The following is a 22,920-nucleotide window of genomic DNA, read 5'->3' as shown; positions in this document are numbered from 1 at the left end:
GAAAGAAATTTACAAGACGTAATAGCATACAATCTCGACATTTAGTAATAGCAATAAAACAAGAAGGGCATCCATTTTATTTTTCTGTACAAACTATCATAACAAGACTTTTATTCACATTTTAAAAATCAGCTTTAATTTTATCTGACCTACACATTTTCCAAATTCATTTTACTCAATTCTCAAACCTTTCATCACATCGCCCACACCTTCACCAGACTACAGGAACTACAATTAGATCTAACGTCTAAACAGAGCAAGAAGTTCTCCCTTCCAATTTCTCTCTCACCTTCCTGATAAGTCCTTGAAAAAAGCTCCTCCTTGTTCCTCCTTTTACTTCACTTTCACATTTCACCATCCAAACAGCAAACAGGCCATTCCATTTCTTCCCAAGCAAGATTAGAAGTTATAGCATTCCTCTGTGTAACTTTCTGATGCTACACCCAAGAATCAGGTGACCCTGGGTATTGTTCTGCTCTGTAAGAGGGCCGTCTAGTGGAATAGAAGTCTACATAATTTGTGGTTGATTTCAGTCCATATTGTGTCATGTAATCTGTAGTAGCTGGAAAATGAACTCGATCATCAAAATAGGGGTCTTCATAGCTATGTGGGGACTGTAAATATAATCTGTATGCATCATAGTTCTTTCTGTTGGAGTCATCTTGACTGTAGTACAACTGCTGATGCTGTTGACAAAATGGACAAATAAACAATTAATTTTTAAAAATTAGATTTTAAGGGAAAAATATTTGAGTTTCTTTTTCTACCTTTGGGTGAGTTTTCAGAGTTGTGTGTATAATAGGCTTTATTGCAGAGATGTAGCTATATATTATCCATTCACGCAATGGAGTGGTGCGGTGACGTCTTTGCATACTGATCTCTAAAATGTTACTCTTTTAAGTCACCATGATTTTTCAGACCCATAATTCTCAGTGGGTGCAGCTCCACCAATTGGGCCAGTATCCCACAGACTACTTTTTTTTTTTTTTTTTTTTAAAACAAGTGTGAAGTCTAACCAAAGGTTAGATGAAATAGTGGAAAAAATTCTTCACCCCCCCATCTACTCTACACCCTCCACAAGTGCAACTACACCCACATGGAATCACAGGTCTGGGGGGAAAAGAAGTAGACACAGCCATATTTACTATCAAACATTCAGATAACAAAAGTATCTTTAGACTGCATGGATTATGACTCTCCCTTCAGAAACTACAAAAAAGGCAAGTCAGGAAATGGGTCTCACAAACCAGCCACAACAAGAATAGATGAATAATTAAAGTCAAGTGATTAAAAAAAGGAAATACAGACGCATTAAACTGGTAAGTTATTTCCAGATACAATAACACTCTCTAAAAAACTATTTATTAGAAGTGCTTTCTGTGAAGCATATGTATAACATGCAATGGTATACTCTCCCTTTAGTTCTACTAAAACAAACAATACTATCATTATATGTTGAGCCTTGGTATCAGTATTCTTTTAAAATGAGATTTCAAAAATTACCTGTAGCCGTCTATTTTGTTCTCTTGCTGGTGAGGAATAGGAACTGATGTAAATCGGTGAAGGTTTGCTGGACCCTGTAAGAAAATATAGTATTTTATCATTTAATGTCCGTCAACATCTTTAGTTTTTACAGTGCCTATAACAAATGAAAGTGGCACTTGTATATTTAGAAACTTTCACATCCTGCTAGTCCCGACACTGTGCTGAAATCAGTGGAACTGTTTTATAAGGGCCTGTGTGGCGGGGCCAGACTACCCCGCCTTAACCCGGAAGGAGTTAAGCCCCAGGGACTGGCAGCGGAAGTCCCGCCTCCCCGGGCAGACTGGGCATGCTCCAAGTGCTACAGGAGTATAAAGGGAGGGAGACCAGCTCATTCTGGGTGGGAGCCTGTAGGAGAAGGACCTGCTGGGGGAGCGCCTGCGGCGGACCAGCCACAGCCACTGACTGCACCGGGAAGAGACGCCGTCCACGGCCCGCCTGCGCCCCGGCGATTGGAGGAGACCCAGGAGACGACCGAATCCGACGAGTACCAAGGACCCGATGACTCCTGGGAGACCCCAACGGACAGCCTGGTAGGAAGTGACCCTGGGAGGGTGACAGAGTGGTACCTTCCCCCCCCCCGGGGAAACTCAGCGTGTTTTGGTCGGAACCCCCCACTGAGTTGGTGGCAACCCACTATGCTACTGTTACGGTCCTGGGTTGGGGCCCCCCTACTGGGGCTGTTGCACCCCAATGATAAAGACTCTGGCTGCTAGGCCATGCTACCCTCCACCCGAGGGTTGCTTCCTGGACTCTGGCCGGTAGGCCCCACTGCCCTGTAGCCAAGGGCTGTGTTATAGACTCCTGCCGTCAGGCCGCGTCTCCTTGAAGTAAAGGGGACGCCATAGACTCTGGCCTGGACTGAAGGGCTATTTTACGGATGGTGGCGGATAGTCCACGCCGCTCGCAACCTTAGGGGCGTGGACCGTCACAGCCTGACATGGTCTACTATATCAAGATAGTGTCACTACTGTCATGACATCTAAAGTATTAATGACAGTGGCTAAACCGTGCACCTTGCATATTATTGTGTTTTGTTTTTTTAAATAAAATCTACAACCTTTCCTTCTAATTTATTTCCATGGCACTGGGATTGAAGTTTTCCTTATGCTGAACATGAAGGCAGAGTCCATTGGAACATATTTAAAGTTACAGGTGGGAAATGTTTTTGTTTTCTGTGGTTATTTTAATAGATTTTCCTCCGTAAGTCTGAGGTGAAGAGAGAGTAGGCACCTGACCACAGAGATAGGTGAAGCATGAGTATTTTCTGCCCTCCATTTATATCTATAAATAACTTAGAGTGAGGAATCTATCCCAGCTTGGAACTGAAACAAGATTTATGGGTCCAAAAGTAGAAGATTTACTAGTTGGGGTAAAAGAGAATCTCCATTAGCTGTCAGCAGCAGTAGAACCTTAATCTTCTTCCTAGGGTGTTGCCACTAGAGGGCAAAATCATTACCCTTGGTGAAAATCAAAAATGAATCATCATAAAGGGGAGTAGTAACTGAACATTGGCAGTAAAATGACTTCCCCTGGATATGTACTCTGAGGGCTTGTACTTAGGACTTCTGGATTGTAAAGCATGAGCCTTTACTGTCTGAACTAAAAGATCAGGTAATTATCTAAATGCAGGAACAGACTCACATAATCCTTTATATATGTTTTAGCCATTACAGGGAACAAAACATCATGGTGTTAGTGTGGCTACAATAAATTAAGTGAGAGCAGAATGTTTTGAGCTCAAGATAGACTGGAAACCACAAATTCCTCAATTCTAATCTTTGCTCTGCCATCAACTCTACCTGTTGCTTTGATCAAATTACCTGACAATTAGCTTACACCTTAGATTCCCCTTATGTAAAATGGTGATATGCCATCTATCATCTACCTCAAAAGGAACAAACCCCATACCTATAACAAATTAGTTTATTGGTGGCCGAAAAACAAACAAACCAAAAAAATAAAAAAAAAAATAGAAAAGTTATGTGATGCGTCTATGCAAAAACTGTTACTTTACAACAATGCCAGACGGACAAATAAATCTCACAATATATGTTTTAACAGGCATTTCCTTAGAAAAGAACATTGTATTTGCAATGTAGCATTCCTGATGTAAAACACCCATTTACTGCCATAGTAACCATACATCATTAGTAAACAGTAATGTGAAATCACAGCTTAAAAGACAACAGCACAAATGAGATCTGTCCCTCAGCAGCAGTTAAATTGCCTCAGGATTTTGTTGTTGTTTAATAAACCAGCTTTTTAAATAAGGAATTTGTGTTTTTCCCTGTTTACTCTGCCTTACTTGGGGAGCATAATAATATGTAAGACAGTTGAGATCAGGGAGAATATGAAGTCTTGGCATATTTCCCCCCCTAATATTTATGAATAAAGACATAAAATAAAAATAAATATTCAACATGGTTTGATTATAAATGTTCAGTTTGGTATAATCAAAGATCACTTTTAAATGGTAAGCCCAACATGTGCTGTTATTCACTGAACCACAACCTTCCCACATTTTTAAAGACAAATATGTAACCTGATCTCTTCTTTTTCGGGTAAATTGGGCATTTCTAAGAGAAACAGCAAAAAATAACCGAAACAAAAACCCCATTCTGACACACACACAGTAAAATTAATAAATAAAAATGAACACAAAAACAATGTAAAAAGTGCAGAAGCATAAGTAACTGAATCTCAGGGCAGCTGAGATGTCAAGATACATGCCAGTTTTTACTTACACAAATTCCTTTGCAGCACAATATTTAAGTTGGCTTCAAATTTTATTACATTGATGCATTGTTTTTAAAACAACAAATGCAAAACAACGGTATAAAACGGTCATATCTGGGAGGAAAGTGATTTGCTCAAGGAATCAATGGTGAACAACTGACATAGCATTATTGTTCAAGACAATTTTGTTGCTGCTGAGGAATGCAACAAAAATAGTCCAATCACTAGTTTTTAACTGCACACAGTACATTGTTCCAGGCCGAAAGAGTATTTTAGAAGCATTTTGTTTAGAGTAAATCTAACTGGTCTCTTACCAGTATATATGTCTTTATGCGTAATGACATCACCTTGGCTATTGTAATACTGCATAGAAGGTTGTGTCCTATTGTATTCAGAACGAGGTTCTCTAATTCCTAACAGTGCTGGCGATGAAGATGTGCTGCCAACTGATGAAAAGGAGGTAAGAGAAAGAAAGAGCATCAGTGTCTGAAAAAACCTTAGGGAAATGAGAGTGATAGCTGGAGATATGACAATGAGTTTGGTTATAGAATCATCACCACTCTCAAAAATATTGTCTGGTACAAGTGAGGCCAAATGTCTTCAACAACTCAAGAATCACGAGAACGCTGAACGACCACACTGCATCAGAACAATGGTGCATCTAGCCCAGTATCCTATCTTCTGTCTGTGGCCAATGCCAGATGCTTCAGAGGGAATCAAGAGAACAGGGCAATCATCAGCTTCTGGCAGTTAGATGCTTAGAACACCCAGAGCATGGGGTTGCATTCCATATCATCTTGGCTAATAGCTGTTGATGGACCGATACTCCAGGAACTTATCTATTTTTTTTTTTTTAAACCAGTTATACTTTTGGCCTTCACAACATCTCCTGGCAATGAATTCCACAGGTTGATTGTGCGTTGTGTGAAGAGGTACTTCCTTTTGTTTGCTTTAAACCTGCTACCTATTATTAATATCATTGGGTGATCTCTGGTTCTTGTGTTATGTGAAGGGGTAAAAAATAGTTATTAACTTTCTCCACACCATTCATGATTTTGTAGACCTCTGTCATATGCCCCATTTTTCCAAGCTGAAAAGTCCCAGTCTTATTAATCGCTCCTCATACGGAAGTTGTTCCATACTCCTAATAATTTTTGTTGCGCTTTTCTGAACCTTTTCCAATTTCAATATATCTTTTTTGAGATGGGGTGACCACATCTGCACGCCGTATTCAAGGTGTGGGTGTACCAAGAATTTGTATAGTGGCACTATGATATTTTCTATCTTATCTATCCCTTCCCTAATGGTTCCTAACATTTTTAGATTTTTTTTGACTGCTGCTGCATATTGAGCAGATGTTTTCAGAGAACAATCCACAATGACTCCAAGAACTCTTTCTTGAGTGGTAACAGCTAATTTAGACCCCATCATTTTGCATGTATAATTGGAATTATGTTTCCCAATGTTAATTACTTTGCATTTATCAACACTGAATTTCATCAGCCATTTTGTTTCACAGTCACCCAGTTTTGTGAGAGCCTTTTACTCCTTGCAATCTGCTTTGGACTTAACTATCCAGAGTAATTTTATGTCGTCTGCGATTTTTGCCACCTCGCTATTTACCCCTTTTTCCAGATCATTGATGAAAATGTTGAACAGCACTGGTTCCATACAGATCCTTGGGGAACACCACTATTTACCTCTCTACATTCTAAAAACGGACCATTTATTCCTACCGTTTCCTGTCTTTTCCTGTCATGAGAGGACCCTCCTTCTTATCCCATGATTGCTTTCTTTGCTTAAGAGCCTTTGGTGAGGGACCTTGTCAAAAGCTTTCTGAAAGTCAGAGTACATTATATCCACTGGATCACCCCTGTGTACATGTTTGACCCCTTCAAAAATTCTAACAGATTGGTAAGGCTTGATTTCCCTTTACAAAAGCTGTGTGGACTCTTCCCCAACAAACTGTGTTCATTTATGTGTTTGGTAATTTTGTTCTTTACTGTAATGTCAACCAATTTGCCTGGTACTGAAGTTAGGCTTACTGGCCTGTAATTGCTAGGATTGCTTCTGGAACCTTTTAAAAAATGTGCGTCAAATTAATTATCCTCCAGTCATCTGGCACAGAAGCTGATTTAAGCAATAGGTTACATACCACAGTTAGTAGTTCTGCAACTTCATATTTGAGTGCTTTCAGAACTCTTGGGTGAATACCACCTGGTCTGGGTGACTTATTACTGTTTATCAATTTGGTCAAAAACCTCCTCTAATGACACCTCTATCTGGGATAGTTCCATAGATTTGCTACACAAAAAGATTAGCTCAGGTGTAGGAATCTCCCTCACATCCTCTGCAACGAGGACCAATGCAAAGAAATCATTTAGCTTCTCTGCAATGGCCTTGTGTTCCTTGAGTGCTACTTTAGCACCTCGATTGTCCAGTGGCCTCAATGATTGTTTAGCAGGCTTCCTGCTTCTGAGGTACTTAAACATTTTTGTGTCTTTTGCTAGTTGCTCTTCAAATTCTTTTTTGACTTACCTAATTATACTTTTATGCTTGACTTGCCAGAATTTATGCTCCTTTATTTTCCTCAGCAGAATTTAACTTCCGATTTTTAAATGCTCCGTTTGCCTTTAACCGCTTCTTTTACTGGGTTGTTTAGCCATGGTGGCACTTTTTTGGTCCTCTTACTATATTTTTTAATTTGGGGTATACGTTTAATATGAGTCTCTGTTATGATGTTACCACTCGGCTTGCAGGCATTTCACTCTTGTGACTGTACCTTTTAATTTCCATTTGACTAGCTTCCTCATTTTTGTGTAGTTCCCCTGTCTGAAGGTAAATGCTACTGTGGAGGGGTTCTTTGGGATTTTCCCTCCCACAAGGATGTCATATTTAATTACATTATGGTTGCTACTACTGAGCAGTTCAGCTATGCACCTCTTGGACCAGATCCTGTGCTCCACTCAGGACTAAATCTCCCCTTGCGGGTTCCAGGACTAGCTGCTTCAAGAAGCAGTCATTAATGCTGTCTTGAAACTTTATCTCAGCATTCTGACCTGAGGTGACATATACCCAGTCAATACAGGGATAGTTGAAATCCCCCATTATTATTGAGTTTTCTATTTTTGTAGCCTCTCTAATCTGGAGAATTCACAATCATCATCATCATCAGCCTAGTCAGGTGGTCAAATGCTATATTCCTACTGCTATACTCTTTGTTATTCAAGCGTTAAATTTCTATCCATAGAGATTCTATTGTACCATTTGATTCATTTAAGATTTTTTACTATATTAGACTCCATACTTTCATTTACATATAGTGCCACTCCCCCATCAGCATGATCTACTCTGTCATTCCTATATATTTTGCACACTGGTATTACTGTGTCCCATTGATTATTGTTGTTCCACTGTTTCTGTGATGCCTATTATATCAATATCCTCATTTAATACTAGGCATACAAGTTTACCCATCTTAATATTTAGACTTTTTGCATTTGTACACAAGCACTTATAAAATTTTTCACTTTTTAGCTGCCTACCATTATGTGATGCAATTGAATGGGGACTCTTTCATTTGACTGTTTCTTTTCAGTTCCTACCTGTACTTTATCAATATAGAGTATCCCCATTAATAGACCCTCCCCTACGGGATGTTTCTGTCCGAACTGTGTGCTCCTCTGCATCTATCGGCTTTCCACCAGCCCCTTAGTTTAAAAACTCCTCTATGACCCTTTTTAATTTTACATGCCAGCAATCTGGTTTCTGCTTTGGTTTAGGTAGAGCCCATCTTTCCAGTATAGGCTCCTCCTTCACGAAAAGGTTTCCCAGATACTAATAAACCTAAACCCCTTCTCCCTATACCCTTGTTACATCTATGCATTGAGACCCTGCTGTTCTGCCTGTCTAACTGGCCCTGTGTGTGGAACTGGAAGCATTTCAGAGAATGCTACCGTGTAGGTCCTGGACTTCAATGTCTTATCTAGCAGCCTAAATTTGGCCTCCAGAACCTCTCCTCCCCAGCACTGCACATATGCCTGTCTAGATGTCTTGAGAGATCCACAACCTTCACATTTGGCAGGTAATTCACTAAGCGGTTCTCCTGGTCATCAGATACCCAGCTATCTATATTTCCAATGATCAAATCTCCCATTACTATTACCAGTCTCTTCCTAATAACTGGGATTCATGTCTCCTAACAACAAACACTTTGAAGGAAGTATTATTATAGTATATACATATTATATGCATAAATCATACTGTGTTTTGTTTTGTAACAAAATATAAAAGAAAACCCTTAATTCCAATGCACTGGTCTGAAAAGCAAGACTGATAAGTAATCTAAGGGCTAAAATCTGTAATATCACTGAAAGTAAGGCACATTCAAAGGTACCCTGAAGTTCTAAAAGAGACATACTAGATCCCCCTCAAATGGAAAAGCCCTTCAGGCAACCTGTCCACAAAGAGGGATATTAACTGACCTGACTGAATGATAGGTGACATTTGCTGATTTGTTGTAGACAAGGAAGGATGTGATTTGAATCGGTCTCGTTCTAATGTTGATACTGGTGTAATAAAATGATTCTGATTCCATCCATCCTGTGGAGTGGGAAAAGGAGTATGTCAAAATGAATTACATTTCATTAAAATAAATGGTTCAGAATCATTGTGAAGTTGTTTCCAGATGAATGCTAATTTTGTCAGAACCATACTTGTAATTTACCTTTTTATAAATGCTACGGAGGTCTCGGTATTGCCATAATGTATTCAATACCTGAGCTGCTGCCTTGACCACTTTAAGTGATGATCTAAGAAGATAAAGAATATTATATTATTATACAGGATTGACTCTTGTAAAGAAAGTGCATGTACGCATTACAGCTTGAAACACTATGTGAAATGGGCTGGGCAGTCTCAGCCTAAGGCCCAGTGAACAGATTACCATGTCACAAAAATTCCACTACTGCAACTAACAGTCTCAGCAAAGAGGCTGTATAGGACTGTAAGACACAGCTTGACACTAGAAGTGATCCCTTCAGGTGAGCCTTGAAACACATGAAAAAGCAGTACGGGTATGTCTACAACACACCAAAAAAAAAGCAGTGGCTGGCTTGGGCTCGTGAGGCTTGGGCAGCGGGGCTGTTTCATTGTTTTGTAAACTTCTAGGTCCCAGAGCTCAGGCTCCAGCCCGAGCCCGGAAGTCTACATGGCAATGAAACAGCCCCACAGCCCGAGCCTGATCCAGCTGGCATGGGCCAGCCATGGGTTTTTCTTTGTTGTGTAGACATACCCTATGGGGTAGTCAGGACTGCTAGTATCTGTGGTGTACATGTTTGTGAATAAACTTCTCTCTCCGGGGCTGTCAATCCAGCACACTTCATGGAAAGCATATGTTACATAAAATAACATTCAAATATATCATAATAAATCATTTACACTTCTGCCTTTAAAGCAATCATCCTATACAAATATAAAGATTATTGTAGGCAGGGCTGGTAGCTACTAATAACGTTGCCTGTCTCTTCCCATTATAAGATCCTGTTTTCAGTTTCTTATAACTTTGCCACACTTTACCATTTGGGCTGAAATGTTCTGTGTCAGGTATCTGCCTCAGGCTATTTATTTATTTATAAATTTCAGCAGTTTCCAGGAACAAGGCAAGGAAAAAAAATACACTTTTGCCACGTTAAAAAATTCTGGGGACTTTTTCTATGACAAGCAATAGCGCCCCCATGCATTGGAGCAGGAACTTGAAATATGGCAGGGGGTAGCCTTTGTATCAGGAATATGCCTTTTGCTGTCCCTGTAAAAATCTACCCCAGTTTAACCAAGTTATAAACTTTAAAAAAAAACAACAACAAATCGCAGTTCCCACATGCTCAGTAGAGATTTAGATTTTAGCAGCTAAATTCCCCAAAGATTTCATCTTCACTGAGCATGCTCCATCCCCTCATAGCTTGAAGTGCTGACAGGACTGTGCATGCACCACCCCCACAGAGTGACTAGAGGGGGATGGGAGAGAGAAACCATAACTTAGTGCTGGGATGGTGGAGTGAAAAAACACAGATTAGCTGGACAAAGAGGCTGAGACTAGGGACCAGTAAGGGTGAGAAACGGGGCAGGGAAGAGAGGAGACAGATCTGACAAGAAACGGTTACTTAACTGCGGTTCTTTGAGGTGTGATGCAGACGTGAATTCCACTTAGGTGTGTGCACGGCCGAGTGCAACGAGTGACAATTTTGCCTAGCAGTATCCGTAGAGGGGGATCGCTCGCACCTTGAGGCTGTAGCCTCCCCTGGCTATATAAGGCATTGCTGCTCCAACCCCCTTCAGATGCACTTTCAGTGAGCTAAGCGCAAGTCCCAACGACTGAAGATGCAGCAGGTACCCCAAGATGTCACGGATAGAAGCTAGTGTTGGTTGAATTCTATGAGCCAATGACCACACTGAAAACAGCTTCCTTTTAGCTGAATAGGCCATTCTGGTAGAAAACTTTCTATTGTTGAGTAGGGCCTGTTCAGCTGTCACCAAACTCTGCTCTTCCTCCTCATTTAGCCACGAAGCCACCCCGTGAGATGTAGGGGACTGAATGCAATGTGTGACTGTGATTCTTTGTGAGCAGGTCAGGATGGAGAGGATGGGGTATGGGAGACTGAACTGACAATGCGGGAAAGTCAGAGAACCAGCACTGCCTCAGCCATGTTGGGACAATGAGAATGAGCTTGGTCCAATCTGCTTTCAGCTTGAGGATGATCTGTGGGATGATCGGGTTTTGGGGAAAAGCATACAGGCAAGCCAAATGCCAGCTGAGATGGAAAGCATCAGACAGGGAGCCCAGACTGAGGCCTCTTGAGAGCAAAACAGGTGACATTTCCTGTTGTCCCTTGTAACAAATAGGTCGATTGTCGGAATGCCCCACGCTATGAAGATGACCCAGAGGACACTTCTCTTCAGAGACCATTAGGGAAAAATTCCTGCTCAGATGGTCTACGAAATGATTCAGGACTCTGGGCAATTGGTCAGCTATCGGTTAGTGCTCTCTGTAAAGGGCTTCACTTACCACTGTAGCACCTCCTGCTGGCTGTCTTGGGAATTAGCTCTGCATGTTAATGCGCCCTCTTCGGGTGGTGCCTTGCTGCTGTCACTCCTGGTTTAGGACCCATGTCTCTCCAAGGAATGCAGCGTCCTCTTCTGCGACACACACTGTGCTCCCCACTTCCGGGACCTGCAGTCCGCTGTTCAGCCATTTCCCTTAGTGGCTACTGCACTGAATTGTCTGGCCACTTCCTCATGCCCCAGCATCCTCTTTGACCTTGCCTCAGGGCCTCAGCAGCCAGCCAGGAGCTCTCTTGCTCCCCCGGTCCCTGCTAGCAGCACTGCTCTGTCCAGGGTGCTGGCAGTTCTCTCAGCCCTCCAGAGACACAATCCTTTCTCCCTGGGCTCCCAGCAGAGAACTGCCAGCCTCTGCCCTGCAGCTCCCTTTTTATATGGGCCTGCTTGGCTGCTCCCGTCAACCCTTCCCTAATTGGCTGCCTCCAGTGCAGCCTCCCTAGGGCTGCTTTTAACCCCTACCAGTGAGGGGCAGCTGCCCCATCACACTCTCCTTGATGCAGAACTGCCACAACCTGATTGCCTCTTGGGACAGAATCCTGGAACACATTCCCCCTTGCTTGTTCACATAATGCATTGTGGTGGTATCGTTGTAAGTATGTGAACCATTGAGCCCGATACGGTCCAGAAAAGCATGACATGCATTGTAGAAGGCCTGAAGCTCCAGCAAATTGATAAGGACTCCTGCTCCAACCACAGACCTTGAACTTTCAGCAACCCCAGGTGTGCTGCCCATCAGGGAGGCATCAGTGACAGCAGACCTGGTTCACAAGGGCCAGAGGGAATGCCCTGGCAAACATTCTCTGGACACATCCACCACTGCAAGGAGTACAGGACCAGTTAAGAAAGATGAACCAATCTGTCTAGGGGGTGAAGAGTTGGATGGTAAACCATCCTGAGCCACATTTGGAGAGGGGTGAAGGTGCAACTTTGCTACTGGACCATCTGGGTGCAAGCTATACTAAGGGTACTAATTAACTATATACAACTAGAAAAGTCACTAAAAATAGAGGGTTTGCGAGGTGAAAATCACAGAGGACTCTGACTCCAGCTGGGGCGGAAGAAAGAACAGAGGGAGGTCAAGGTGACATTGCCTCATATAGCTAAAGGAGGTGCTACAGCACAAGGCATGAGCGCCTCCCCTCTATGGGTTCTGCTAGGTAAAATTTATGACTCCGGTGCACACACACCTAAGTGGAATACAGAGCTGCATCTACTTGAAGAAGAAGGAGCTGAGGTTCAGGGGTGGAGAACTGTGACTGACTGCTCAAAGAGACTGGGATAAAGAGCCAGGAGACTGAAATTGGATGAGAAACCTGGGCAGATAGATTGGGACTGGGTGTCAGTGTGGAGGAAGGAGGAATGTGAGCTGTAGACTGGACAAGAAGCCAGGAGTAGGGAACAGGGACTGACTGGTCAAGGAGATTGGGGCTGGGATAAGAAGCCATGGGAATGGATAGGGAAGGAGACTGGGACAGGGCAAGGAGCTAATGGTTAGGTAGAGACAAGATCGGGACAGGTTGGAGAGGATGGGGCAGAAGGGGTCAAGCTTGGAGGAAATGGTAGTGTCTGTGCCGGTTAGATCACTGTCTCCTCCGCAGCCTGGAATGGAAACCAAGATCTATGAGTTTCACCATTCCTCTGCTTTCAGCAAATATATATGAAACCTATGGGCAAAATGTCCTATGCCCCTCTAATGCTGGTCATTCAGTGTGCAGGATGGACCTTCTCTGGAAATAAATCAGGGTGGTGTGGTAAAGGAGGCTCTTGTCTTTAGGATCCCTGCATCATTTGTTGCACAAATTGGAAGGTGTGTCATGAATGAGGCAGGAGAATGCTTCCCTGAAGAATTGGATTTTATCACTTCCTCTACCACATAGTTTCCATGTGATACTAGTCAGGTCATTTCATTCAAACTTTTCACAGGTGGTCATTACTTAGGCACCCCTCATTTTCTGGCTGCTCAACTTGATACCCTTGGAGTCTAATTTACAGATGTACCGAGTACTCACAACTGCAACTAAAGGTAATGGGAGCTGGGCTTTGAGCATATAAAATGCTATGTAATCGTAAGTACTCTGAATAATTAGGCTGTAAGCATCTCATATTGGGCATCCAAAATTAGTGGATACCGTTGACCTTAATCTCGCCGTGCCTTAGGTCCTCAGCTGTAAAAAGAGGATAATACCTTCTCATCTCACAGGGTTATTACGAAAATAAAATTAATTAATGACTGGGAAGCACTCAGATATTACAGTGATGAGCACCATAGAAAAGCCCATGAAGAAATTAAGAATTTTTTTTTCAGAGCAGGATTTGGGTAGTGTGCAGTAAGACCTAGGACCAAACACTGAACAATGAGGAGAAAACAAAATATTGAGGAGCTGCTCATTAAGTGAGCAACCTCCATGCTGTGCATGGATTGAGACAGAGGTCCTGTGGAAAAAATAATATGTGATCATATATAATTAAATACTTTATCATAATGTTATGCACAAGGGGGCCAAGATTAGGGTTCCGCAGGCAATCTTAATTCTGGCATTTCCTAACTTCTACTTGCCTGACTTTTCAAATCTTAATAATGTTCTATTAACTTTTGTGTGTGTGTTTAATATTCATAACATCATTTTCAGATACTTTTATTTTATAGGTCCAATGAATCTGACTACAGTATATTACTGTACAGCCCCTAGAAGCTTTATATGGAGAATACTGTACAATGTAAATGATTGGCAAGTACTATATGGAAATAATACAGTTTGCAGCTGTGTGAGACTGCTCGTCTTATCAGCAAACCTGAACCGAAGTAACAAATCCTTTTTCTGCATGAAATTCACTTTACAAGTTTTGTTTTCTTGTTTTTATCTGAAATGGATGAAAGAAACATTTTGCTTGCAAATCTAGCTGCCCACTTGCCTGTCACCCCTTCCTTTTGTTATGTTCACCAGTTTTTCTATTCCTCCTGTGTCAGCCAAAGCTTTGGCATTTTCCATGTTTTTACTGGTGACCTCATGCAAAGCACAGCAGATTGCTGCTACAGTCTCATCAGACAATATGCTTGGGCCATTGCCTCCTGGAAGGCGATTCACCAGATCTCGCATAGCGTATTTACCTACAAAAATCCATAAACCAAGTTAGGAAATGCACTTTGCAATTTACATTTGAAACATAAGCACTCTGACAAGAAATATATGTCTAAAAGCAACAATGAGGAAAGTAGAATAAAAAATCAACACTAAGTGGAAAACTGAAATAATTCAGATTGCACACAGAGGCAAGAGACACTGTAATGTAATTTGCTAAATGGAAAATACATTGCGTTTTTCTTCTGGATTAGGAAAAGACTGATAAAAAAATATTATGGCCATGTGCCAATGTACACAGACATACACTGATCTGTGAGCTTATTTATTTTAGTTAAGGATGTTTAGCAGAGTTGTTTTATAGCAAGAGAGAAGCAATGTTACAAAAAGATTACTTAAGCATCTTTCAAACAACTTCTATTTTATAGAAATGTGTAAGATGTTACACTTGTGCATATTCCAGTCTTCTTTAGGCAGGACTTGAATTGATAGGTGGCTATTGCATGATCACATTTCATTGTTTCTGATTGTGATAGTTTAAAAAAAAGTTGAATAAAGGAATAAAAGGTTGAGAAAATGTTGGAACTTGCTATCACTTACCCTTTCCCCTAATTCAAGTCGTGCTTTAGTTGCTGACAGATACTATGATTATTTGAAACTCTTTATGCCTTTAGATGGACACAAACCACCACTTGACCAGAAAATAGCACAAATAAAACTGTTTAACAATATTTATGTACACTATAGGATATCTGTTGACGCATCCATATAGGAAGAGATGCAATAAAGAATTTGGCTAAATAAAGTGGGATAGAAGGCACAACTTGGCCTTAATACTGGATAGTTTAGAAATAGGAATTATTGATCAGAAGTAGAATTGCTACAGGAAAATGACATTATTTCTCATCACTGGGGGAGCAGTAGGCTCATACTGAGATTTCCTTTTAGAGAGGTGTGCAGAAGCCTTTCTGTAGTTTTGGAGGTATTACCAGACATTCTGTTCACCTCATTTATCACCCATAAAAGATTAGATCTCAGCTCTTTCAGATTTCAATTACCAACTGACAAACAGGAATAATCACTTTGCAAACAAAGGAAATTAACTAAAGCTAAAGTAAATATTATTTTTATTGAAGACATATATTTAGATATAATGGTGAATAATGGGATAAATTGTACATACAGGTATTAACTTTGTATTTGCATAATGTGTCAGGGGAGAAATTCTGATCCTTAACCACAAAAGAAATGCTACTGAAAGTAACTTCTTTTTAAGCATACTAGAAAACTGCAATATTTTTTAAAACCAGACAACTTGGGATATATTGATACTGTGACTCCACCTGCCTTTGAGGGAGCTAACCAAAAGGTGAAGTGGTGGCACCTTTGGTGTAGTACCTGCTAGGGTGTGGAATTCAATCTACCTTGACATTTGCTAGCGTGTTTATATCCCCACATTTAAAAACAAACAGATTTTTCCTCAAGGCTTTTATTTAAAAAAAACACACCTATATATAACTGTATTATTTCCATAATTAGACACTTTCTCCTCTTTTCTTGGTTGGATCTTTCATCTGTTTATCTCATCTATCTACTTTTTGGAAGATTTTGATTATTATATTGTTTGTAGATATGTGCAAAATATTAGGTACACACATTTTCCAACTACAACAGGTCTATTTTAAAGTGAAACTTAATTAATTTTTGCAAATATGTTTTTCAGAGCAAAAACATGCCAAACCTCATTTCTGTTAAATATTTCTTCACATACAAATTTAGGAAATGCAGAGTCATGTAACACAAAGTTGGCAAAAGTATATTGCAAAATTCCAGAAACAAAAATTGTAACCCTCTCAGTACTTCTAATGTTATTTTGATTTTATTTATTTAGATTGGAAAAAAAATCAAACTCTGGGGTCTACATACAAGACTTAAAATTCCCAGTAGAATAATTATATTAGTCCAGTTAAATCTGGGTATGTCTATTTTGCAAAAAAGATCCGTGGCAGCGAGTCTCAGAGCCCAGGTCATCTGATTCGAGCTTGTGCTATGGGGCCAAAAATAGCAGACTAGATGTTTAGGTTTGAGCCTGAACTCTGAGACCTGGCAAGAAAGGCGGGTCTCAGAGCCCCGGCTCCAGTCCAAGTCTGTGAATCTACATTGCTGCTTTTAGCCCATTGTGTGAGCCCCATAAGCCTCAGTCAGTTGACCTGAGCTCTGAGACTTGGGCCACAGGTCTTTTTTTGCAGTATAGATGTACCCTCCATTGTCACTGACCCCACTATCATAGTCAAAACTACACAAAAACAATTATCCCATACCAATCAATAATTCCATCCCCTTCTCAAAATTCTGTGGAAAACTAGATCTGTTTTGCAGCATGTCTGGAGACTTAACAAATCCAGGCTCTGGTAGACAGAAGAGAGGGCCCATTCCAGAGTTGAGCAGCCTCAGGAAAAATACTATGCCAGTATCTCTCTTTTGTACACTTAGAGAGGTCCAGCTGGGTATTATCAGGATGCTGCAGACACTGTAGCACCCATCTTCTTACTGCCTTCTTGTTCGCCTCATAGAAATTGAGCAAGAGAGGGGAAAGAATAGAACCCTGCCTTACCTCCAGTCTCAGGGTGCATAAATGATAGCCCACAATCACCTGCTGGTGCTCCAATGTAAAAAGGAGTAAAAACACTTAAAAGGGGCTCCCATCTACTCCTGCCAAAACGTAGAGCCTGTTAATGCCTTATGATCAGCTGTATAGTATGATCAACTATATTTGACTGAAGACAATGTATAGGTCTAATAAAATCAACACAAACTCTATTTGTTCACCAACAGAAGATCACTGACCAATGCAGCTATTGTAGTTTCCATCCCATGCCTGGATATACATAGACCCCTAGACTGATCTATGAATCTGAAGACTGTTAATATTACCAAAGCTGCTTCACCAACATCTTTCTCAATAATCTTTACCTAAATCACAAAGCAGTGAGTATTGATCTATAGTTGGCAAGATCATTTTTATGATCATAAAATTATTGCACATCACCCAGACTACTCAGGATGGAGAAGCTTTATAAATAAAATTATTATAAAACTGTACTTGCAGTAGCATTTACATTTCTGAGCATGAACTGTACCTCTATTTGTACAAGTAACACTGGCCTAATTACCACACTAGTCTAAAAACAAAGCCAGAAAGACATTTTTTCCTGTTCAAAAATTAAGATTTTCTGCATCATGACAAATGTTGATAGAGTTAATTTAGGCCTGGTCCACACTAACCCCCCACTTCGGACTAAGGTACACAAATTCAGCTACGTTAATAACGTAGCTGAATTTGAAGTACCTTAGTCCGAACTTACCGCGGGTCCAGACGCGGCAGGCAGGCTCCCCCGTCGATGCCGCGTACTCCTCTCGCCGAGCTGGAGTACCGGCGTCGACGGCGAGCACTTCCGGGATCGATCCGGGATCGATTTATCGCGTCTAGACAAGACGCGATAAATCGATCCCAGAAGATTGATTGCCTGCCGCCGAACCAGGAAGTAAGTGTAGACGTACCCTTAGACTAGAACAGTCAAGGGTGAGGCATTGCAGCATATGCTGTTCCACTTCCCGTGATTGGTATTGCAAGGTTTCGTATCTAGGGCAGGACAAGTGCTTTTATTTCAGCAGAAAAGTATATAAGATGAGAAAGGCACAGGTTGGAGGTGAAGAGAGTTCATCATTAGTTTAGAAAAGGGAAATAATTAATGAATTATCTCTAGAAGAACAGCCCTGTCAATTACATATATATGTATACTTAGACTTGGAGCTGGTTTCTGGTGGAAACAATTATTATGGCAGGAGAAACAAAACAAAACAAATCTGATATTGTCAGAATAAAGCATTTATTTGTGTGTTGAGACCTGAACTGTTAAATCCCTTTATGATACAGGACCCTGTAGCCCTTTGAGAAGGTTACTAGTTAGCTTCAAGAAAGGGGAGTGGTATTTCTCATCATGTTTTACAATGAAACTTCCTGTATGATTCAGTTTGAATTCAAGCAACTTCTTTTTGCTGTAAGGGGACTGGCTGCACAGGTTGACTAAAGACAAACAAATAAGACAATGTTGCTCCAAAAAGCTATTTCTGCCAAGAAGACTAAAATGTATGTGACTCTAATGATGTGATATGATTGATACACAACTAGCTCACATGGTGTATTCTCATCCTAAAATAAGTTTTCTTCAAGCACTGAAGGAAGGATTGCGTTGTGCTGCTATCCCTGCATACTTAAGTATAGTTACATATACTTACCAATAAGCTCCTTATTGCGAACATCTAAAGCCATATTCCTTAAGGCAGTTGCCACAGAAGAAACAACTCTATCATTATCCATTCTCAGAAGTTCCACAAGGATTGGAAGCCCTTTTTCTTTTCTGACAGCAGCTCGAATATATGCTGCAAACTATTACACAAAACTCAATTACTTACATACCTACCATATTAAAACAGCACCAATATTATCTTTTACTGTATTACAATTCATACATGTTTTAGTGAGAAAGTTCCAAAGGCAGACACAAGAAGTGGGTGCCCAGTTCCCATTACTTGGCACTGGGAGTTAGGCCTCTGTGCCACTGAAATTGTTCTCCTTGTAGAAGAATGTTTAAATATATGAATTAATAAAAGAAATGTAGTGACAAAGGAGGTTAAATCTATTAGAGAGGGAATAGTATTTCAGGAAAAAGATTGATTAAAAATGTCAGTCACAAAAGCTTGAAAATCCCAAATGATATCTGTCAGCTATTTTTGTATAGCAAAGAAAACAATGAATATTTTTATTTCTATGACAAATACATAAAAGTGATTAAAAAGAGATGTCATGTGGTGCCTTTGCAATGGACCATACATGAGGGTCATAAGCAGGAGTGCACAGTTGGAATATAGCAGCAAATAATAAAAATTATGCCCTGCTCTTGTTAATAACCAATTAGGTATCAACTACCATCATTTACTGTAATACCCATGTTCTGATACTTGGGAAGAGGTGGTACTTGCATCTATTATTTTGTACATTTTTTAGTTGGCTTTGGTCTTTTTGGCAGTCATTTTCCACCACAATTCAGTGTTCAAAGTTTTTTTTGGCACACGTATTCAATGGGAAAAACCTACAAGTTTTCATTTTTTTTTCTAAATAGTGGTAACTGATTTTAATGCCATTCCCAATAAGCCACCCATTTTCTGCTGCTAGCTCTTCATTGCCTTTCACTGTGAAAGTGAAAAGGAGTGGAATGGAGAGGACTGTAAGGGAATTGAGACCAAGAGAAGTGTATAAAGTTTTCTCTTTCTCACCTTTACCAATGTTTTTCCCCTCACATACTTTATTTGTAAATTTATTTAAAAATGAAAACCAGAAGAACTTTATATTATGACAACTACGAATACTATTAATGAAATAATGGCTGTGGTACAGTTGGAGATTTAAGCGAACGCCCTGCAATCTTGAGCTCCTGAATGCCAGACCCAGGTCTGCCATTAACACCATAAGTGGTTTTCGACAAAATTGTTTAACCTCTCTCCCTCGGATTATACTTCTGTAAAACGACAGTAGTATTTGCTTATCTATTTCATAAGACAGTTGTGATCATTAGACTATTTTGTAAGTGTTTAACATAAAGGGCTACAAAAATACAAAATATCAAACTGTATGTTGTTGTTTCTCTAGACAAAAGAATACCAAGAACAAATAGGATATGAAAATAATTAGATTAAAATAACTGAAAAGAATGGAATCTCCCTAAATTAATCTTAATTCCAAGTATGTGTGTCCACATCACAAAGACATCTTGAAATTTGGCACGTTTGGTTCTGTGTTCAGACAGGCCTCGGACAGGAATTACAGAACTGCCAGGGTGTCTGAATGCACTGTGCTTGACTCTAGCTTATGTTTTGACATTTCCTTTGCTTTTCTAAACGGAGGTCAGGCAAATATTAAGGAAGTGATGCATTTGGAGCAGGATGCTGAGGATCCTCCATTTCCATTGACTTCAATGTGAGTTTAGGAAAATGCCCACCTCAGAGGAGCCACTGAGCATATCTCAGGACTTTGGGTTTCATGGAGAAACACAGGAGGGGTGACTGTAGGACCACTAATAACACTGATTAACGGAGAAACACCATATGCACTTTAGGAAATGGCATATTCTACCCTGCTCAGATGTCATGACGTTGTTAAAGGAGAACACTTAGTTGAAGTACAAGTGTAGTAGAAGAGGTGGAAATTCATTTGCCACAGGATTATGGGATGGGTTTAATACAATACCTTCCAGTTGCCTGCAGAAAGATTCTGGAGAGATCCTGCAGAGCCCTCTAAAGTAGCTGGGTTGGAGCTTTCTGCTAGAAGTGTTAGATAGGGTTTTACTACAGATGGGTGCCACAGCATTTCCACACCCTTAGGAGACTTTGAAAATCCTGGTATAGGGCCAACTCCATCCCACTGAGAAAGAAAAACACGTTAGCTATAAGTATATTGGTTTAAGCAAAATTGAAATCAAATGTTTATATCATAATTTTAAAAAGTGGATATAGTCACCATATTACTGGATATGGTCAGTTTTCTCCCGGACACAGTATTTTACTATTGGAAAAACAATACTTGATGTTTTTATAATAGAAGAAAAATACAAACCTGATCTTCTGGTGAAGTTCGTTTTTTCTTCTTCTTTTTTTTCCCCCAGCAGCTTGGCTCTGAATCTTTGCTGGGTGATTCTTTCCCTAACAAGTCATCCAATTCATTTATACCCAGCAGACGTGCCTGAGGTACCTCCAATTCTAGGCGATAGGACAAGTTTCTCAGTGTGCACACACAGTTCTCCACTGTCTGGAACCCAAAGTATGGAGATATCCTGTAATTAATATACTTTCACAAATGGTGAAACAGCATATAAAACAAATCAAGTACAGGTGAAAATATTTTTGGAGCACAGGATTGGGGAACAAGAACTCCCAAATTCCAGTTGTCAGTCTCACAGTGGCGCTCTCTATGGCTCTGGGTAAATTATAGTCTCTCTGGTTGTTTTCTCAACTATAAAACTGGTGATAATAGGGGCCTACCTCACAGGGGTGGTATGAGGATTAATTAAGCATTTATTAAAAAGAGTTTTGAAGATAAAAAGCATGGTAAGTGCAAATTATTATTCCCCCTCCCCCCCCAAAGAATGGGTGCTTCATCGTGAGAATTAAACACACAGAATAAATAAATTTGTGTTCCACAACAGAATTTGATTTTGTGCATAAATAAATGTAGGGGTGGAAAAGGTTTTGTAAAAATAAGTAGAGCTCAAGAGTTTTGTGGCTGACTTGCACTATCCAAAACAAAAACGGCACATCAGACAACTAGTCTGATACCTAGAAATTACTTAGTTAAAATAAGCACACACCTTGCTGTCATAATCTGATGTGTTCACACATGTATGGATCACATATAGCAAAGAATCAACCAGCCCTTCACAAGACCTCATCTGCTTCCTTGCCTCTTCTCCTGCAGAGCTTAGATTCCTAAAGTGTTAAAATGCAATAAGAATATTAATCAATATACTGTATATTTATGTATGGTTTTCAGAGTCATACATATATACAAGTAATGGTCTAATCAAATCATTTGCAGAAGGAAAGTCTTTTTATACAGTCGGTTGATAATATAATTTTTTTTAAAGTAGTCTCATGTACTGCACATGACCCCTGAATTCCCTGTCATTTTTTGTGGTTTTATGTTTTCCTATTTTTAAAAGTGCTTTTTTTTCTTAATGCTGTTTGAAACACCCACTTAAACAAGAGAGGAAACAGTGAAACTGACTATACATAAAGTGTCGAATGCAGAAGGTAAATGGATTAAAAAAAAAAATAGAAAAAACATATTTGTCTCTAATTGCTTTCATTTATAGTAATCTCAGATATTACTTGTAACAATAGCAGGTAAAAAAAGTTCATTCAATAGAACAATTTTTAACTTGATAGTGTCCATTTAATTTATATACATTGTTTGCTGTCAGTAATGTTTAAATATTCAATCTAACAAAGCACTCCTAGTTTTCTTACTTAGGTTTTTCATTAAAAATAAATGCCTCTAAAATTTATTTTTCATCAAAATTAAGTTTTAGATTTTATATAATCTTATTAATGATGTGAACAGTATCACATGATTTTTGTAGAGATGGCTTTACTCAAGTTAATTCAAGGTTTGAAAGAATAAGTTTCATAGACAGTACCTTCAATATCAAGACAGTGGTGATTAATATGGAAAAGATTAGCTATGAGCACAAAAACAGTAGAAGCTTAATCCTTACCAAGTAGCAGCATTAATACATTCATAAAATATTACCTCTGAGCTCCTAAGTTTATGCTCTTTTCCTACTAATTGGCATGCGAGGAAGAACTAAAAGGGTTAAAAAGGATGTAA

General features: G+C 39.9%; 1 protein-coding gene across 4 annotated transcripts in view; it reads right to left on the bottom strand.

The window, feature by feature from the left end:
- Positions 1 to 437: 437 nt before the first annotated feature.
- The window catches only part of PKP4 (plakophilin 4), a 193,910-nt gene continuing 171,427 nt past the window's right edge, over positions 438 to 22,920 (bottom strand). For 2 of the 4 annotated variants that reach the window (XM_065413829.1, XM_065413826.1), the window contains 10 exons: positions 21,902 to 22,019; positions 21,151 to 21,342; positions 20,785 to 20,958; positions 18,777 to 18,927; positions 14,311 to 14,506; positions 9,008 to 9,092; positions 8,766 to 8,883; positions 4,596 to 4,727; positions 1,504 to 1,577; positions 438 to 686 (listed from right to left, as the gene is read on the bottom strand). In XM_065413829.1, the coding sequence (XP_065269901.1) occupies positions 438 to 686; positions 1,504 to 1,577; positions 4,596 to 4,727; positions 8,766 to 8,883; positions 9,008 to 9,092; positions 14,311 to 14,506; positions 18,777 to 18,927; positions 20,785 to 20,958; positions 21,151 to 21,342; positions 21,902 to 22,019 (1,489 nt within the window). The remainder of the gene's footprint in view (positions 687 to 1,503; positions 1,578 to 4,595; positions 4,728 to 8,765; positions 8,884 to 9,007; positions 9,093 to 14,310; positions 14,507 to 18,776; positions 18,928 to 20,784; positions 20,959 to 21,150; positions 21,343 to 21,901; positions 22,020 to 22,920) is intronic. The other 2 variants (XM_065413827.1, XM_065413828.1) reach the window with 2 other exon arrangements.

This window comes from Emys orbicularis, chromosome 11 (assembly GCF_028017835.1).
Source record: "Emys orbicularis isolate rEmyOrb1 chromosome 11, rEmyOrb1.hap1, whole genome shotgun sequence".
In the NCBI taxonomy this organism is placed as follows: Eukaryota; Metazoa; Chordata; order Testudines; family Emydidae; genus Emys; species Emys orbicularis.
The sequence above is the reverse complement of the archived record's forward strand: the minus strand, read 5'-3'. Positions and strand labels throughout refer to the sequence as shown.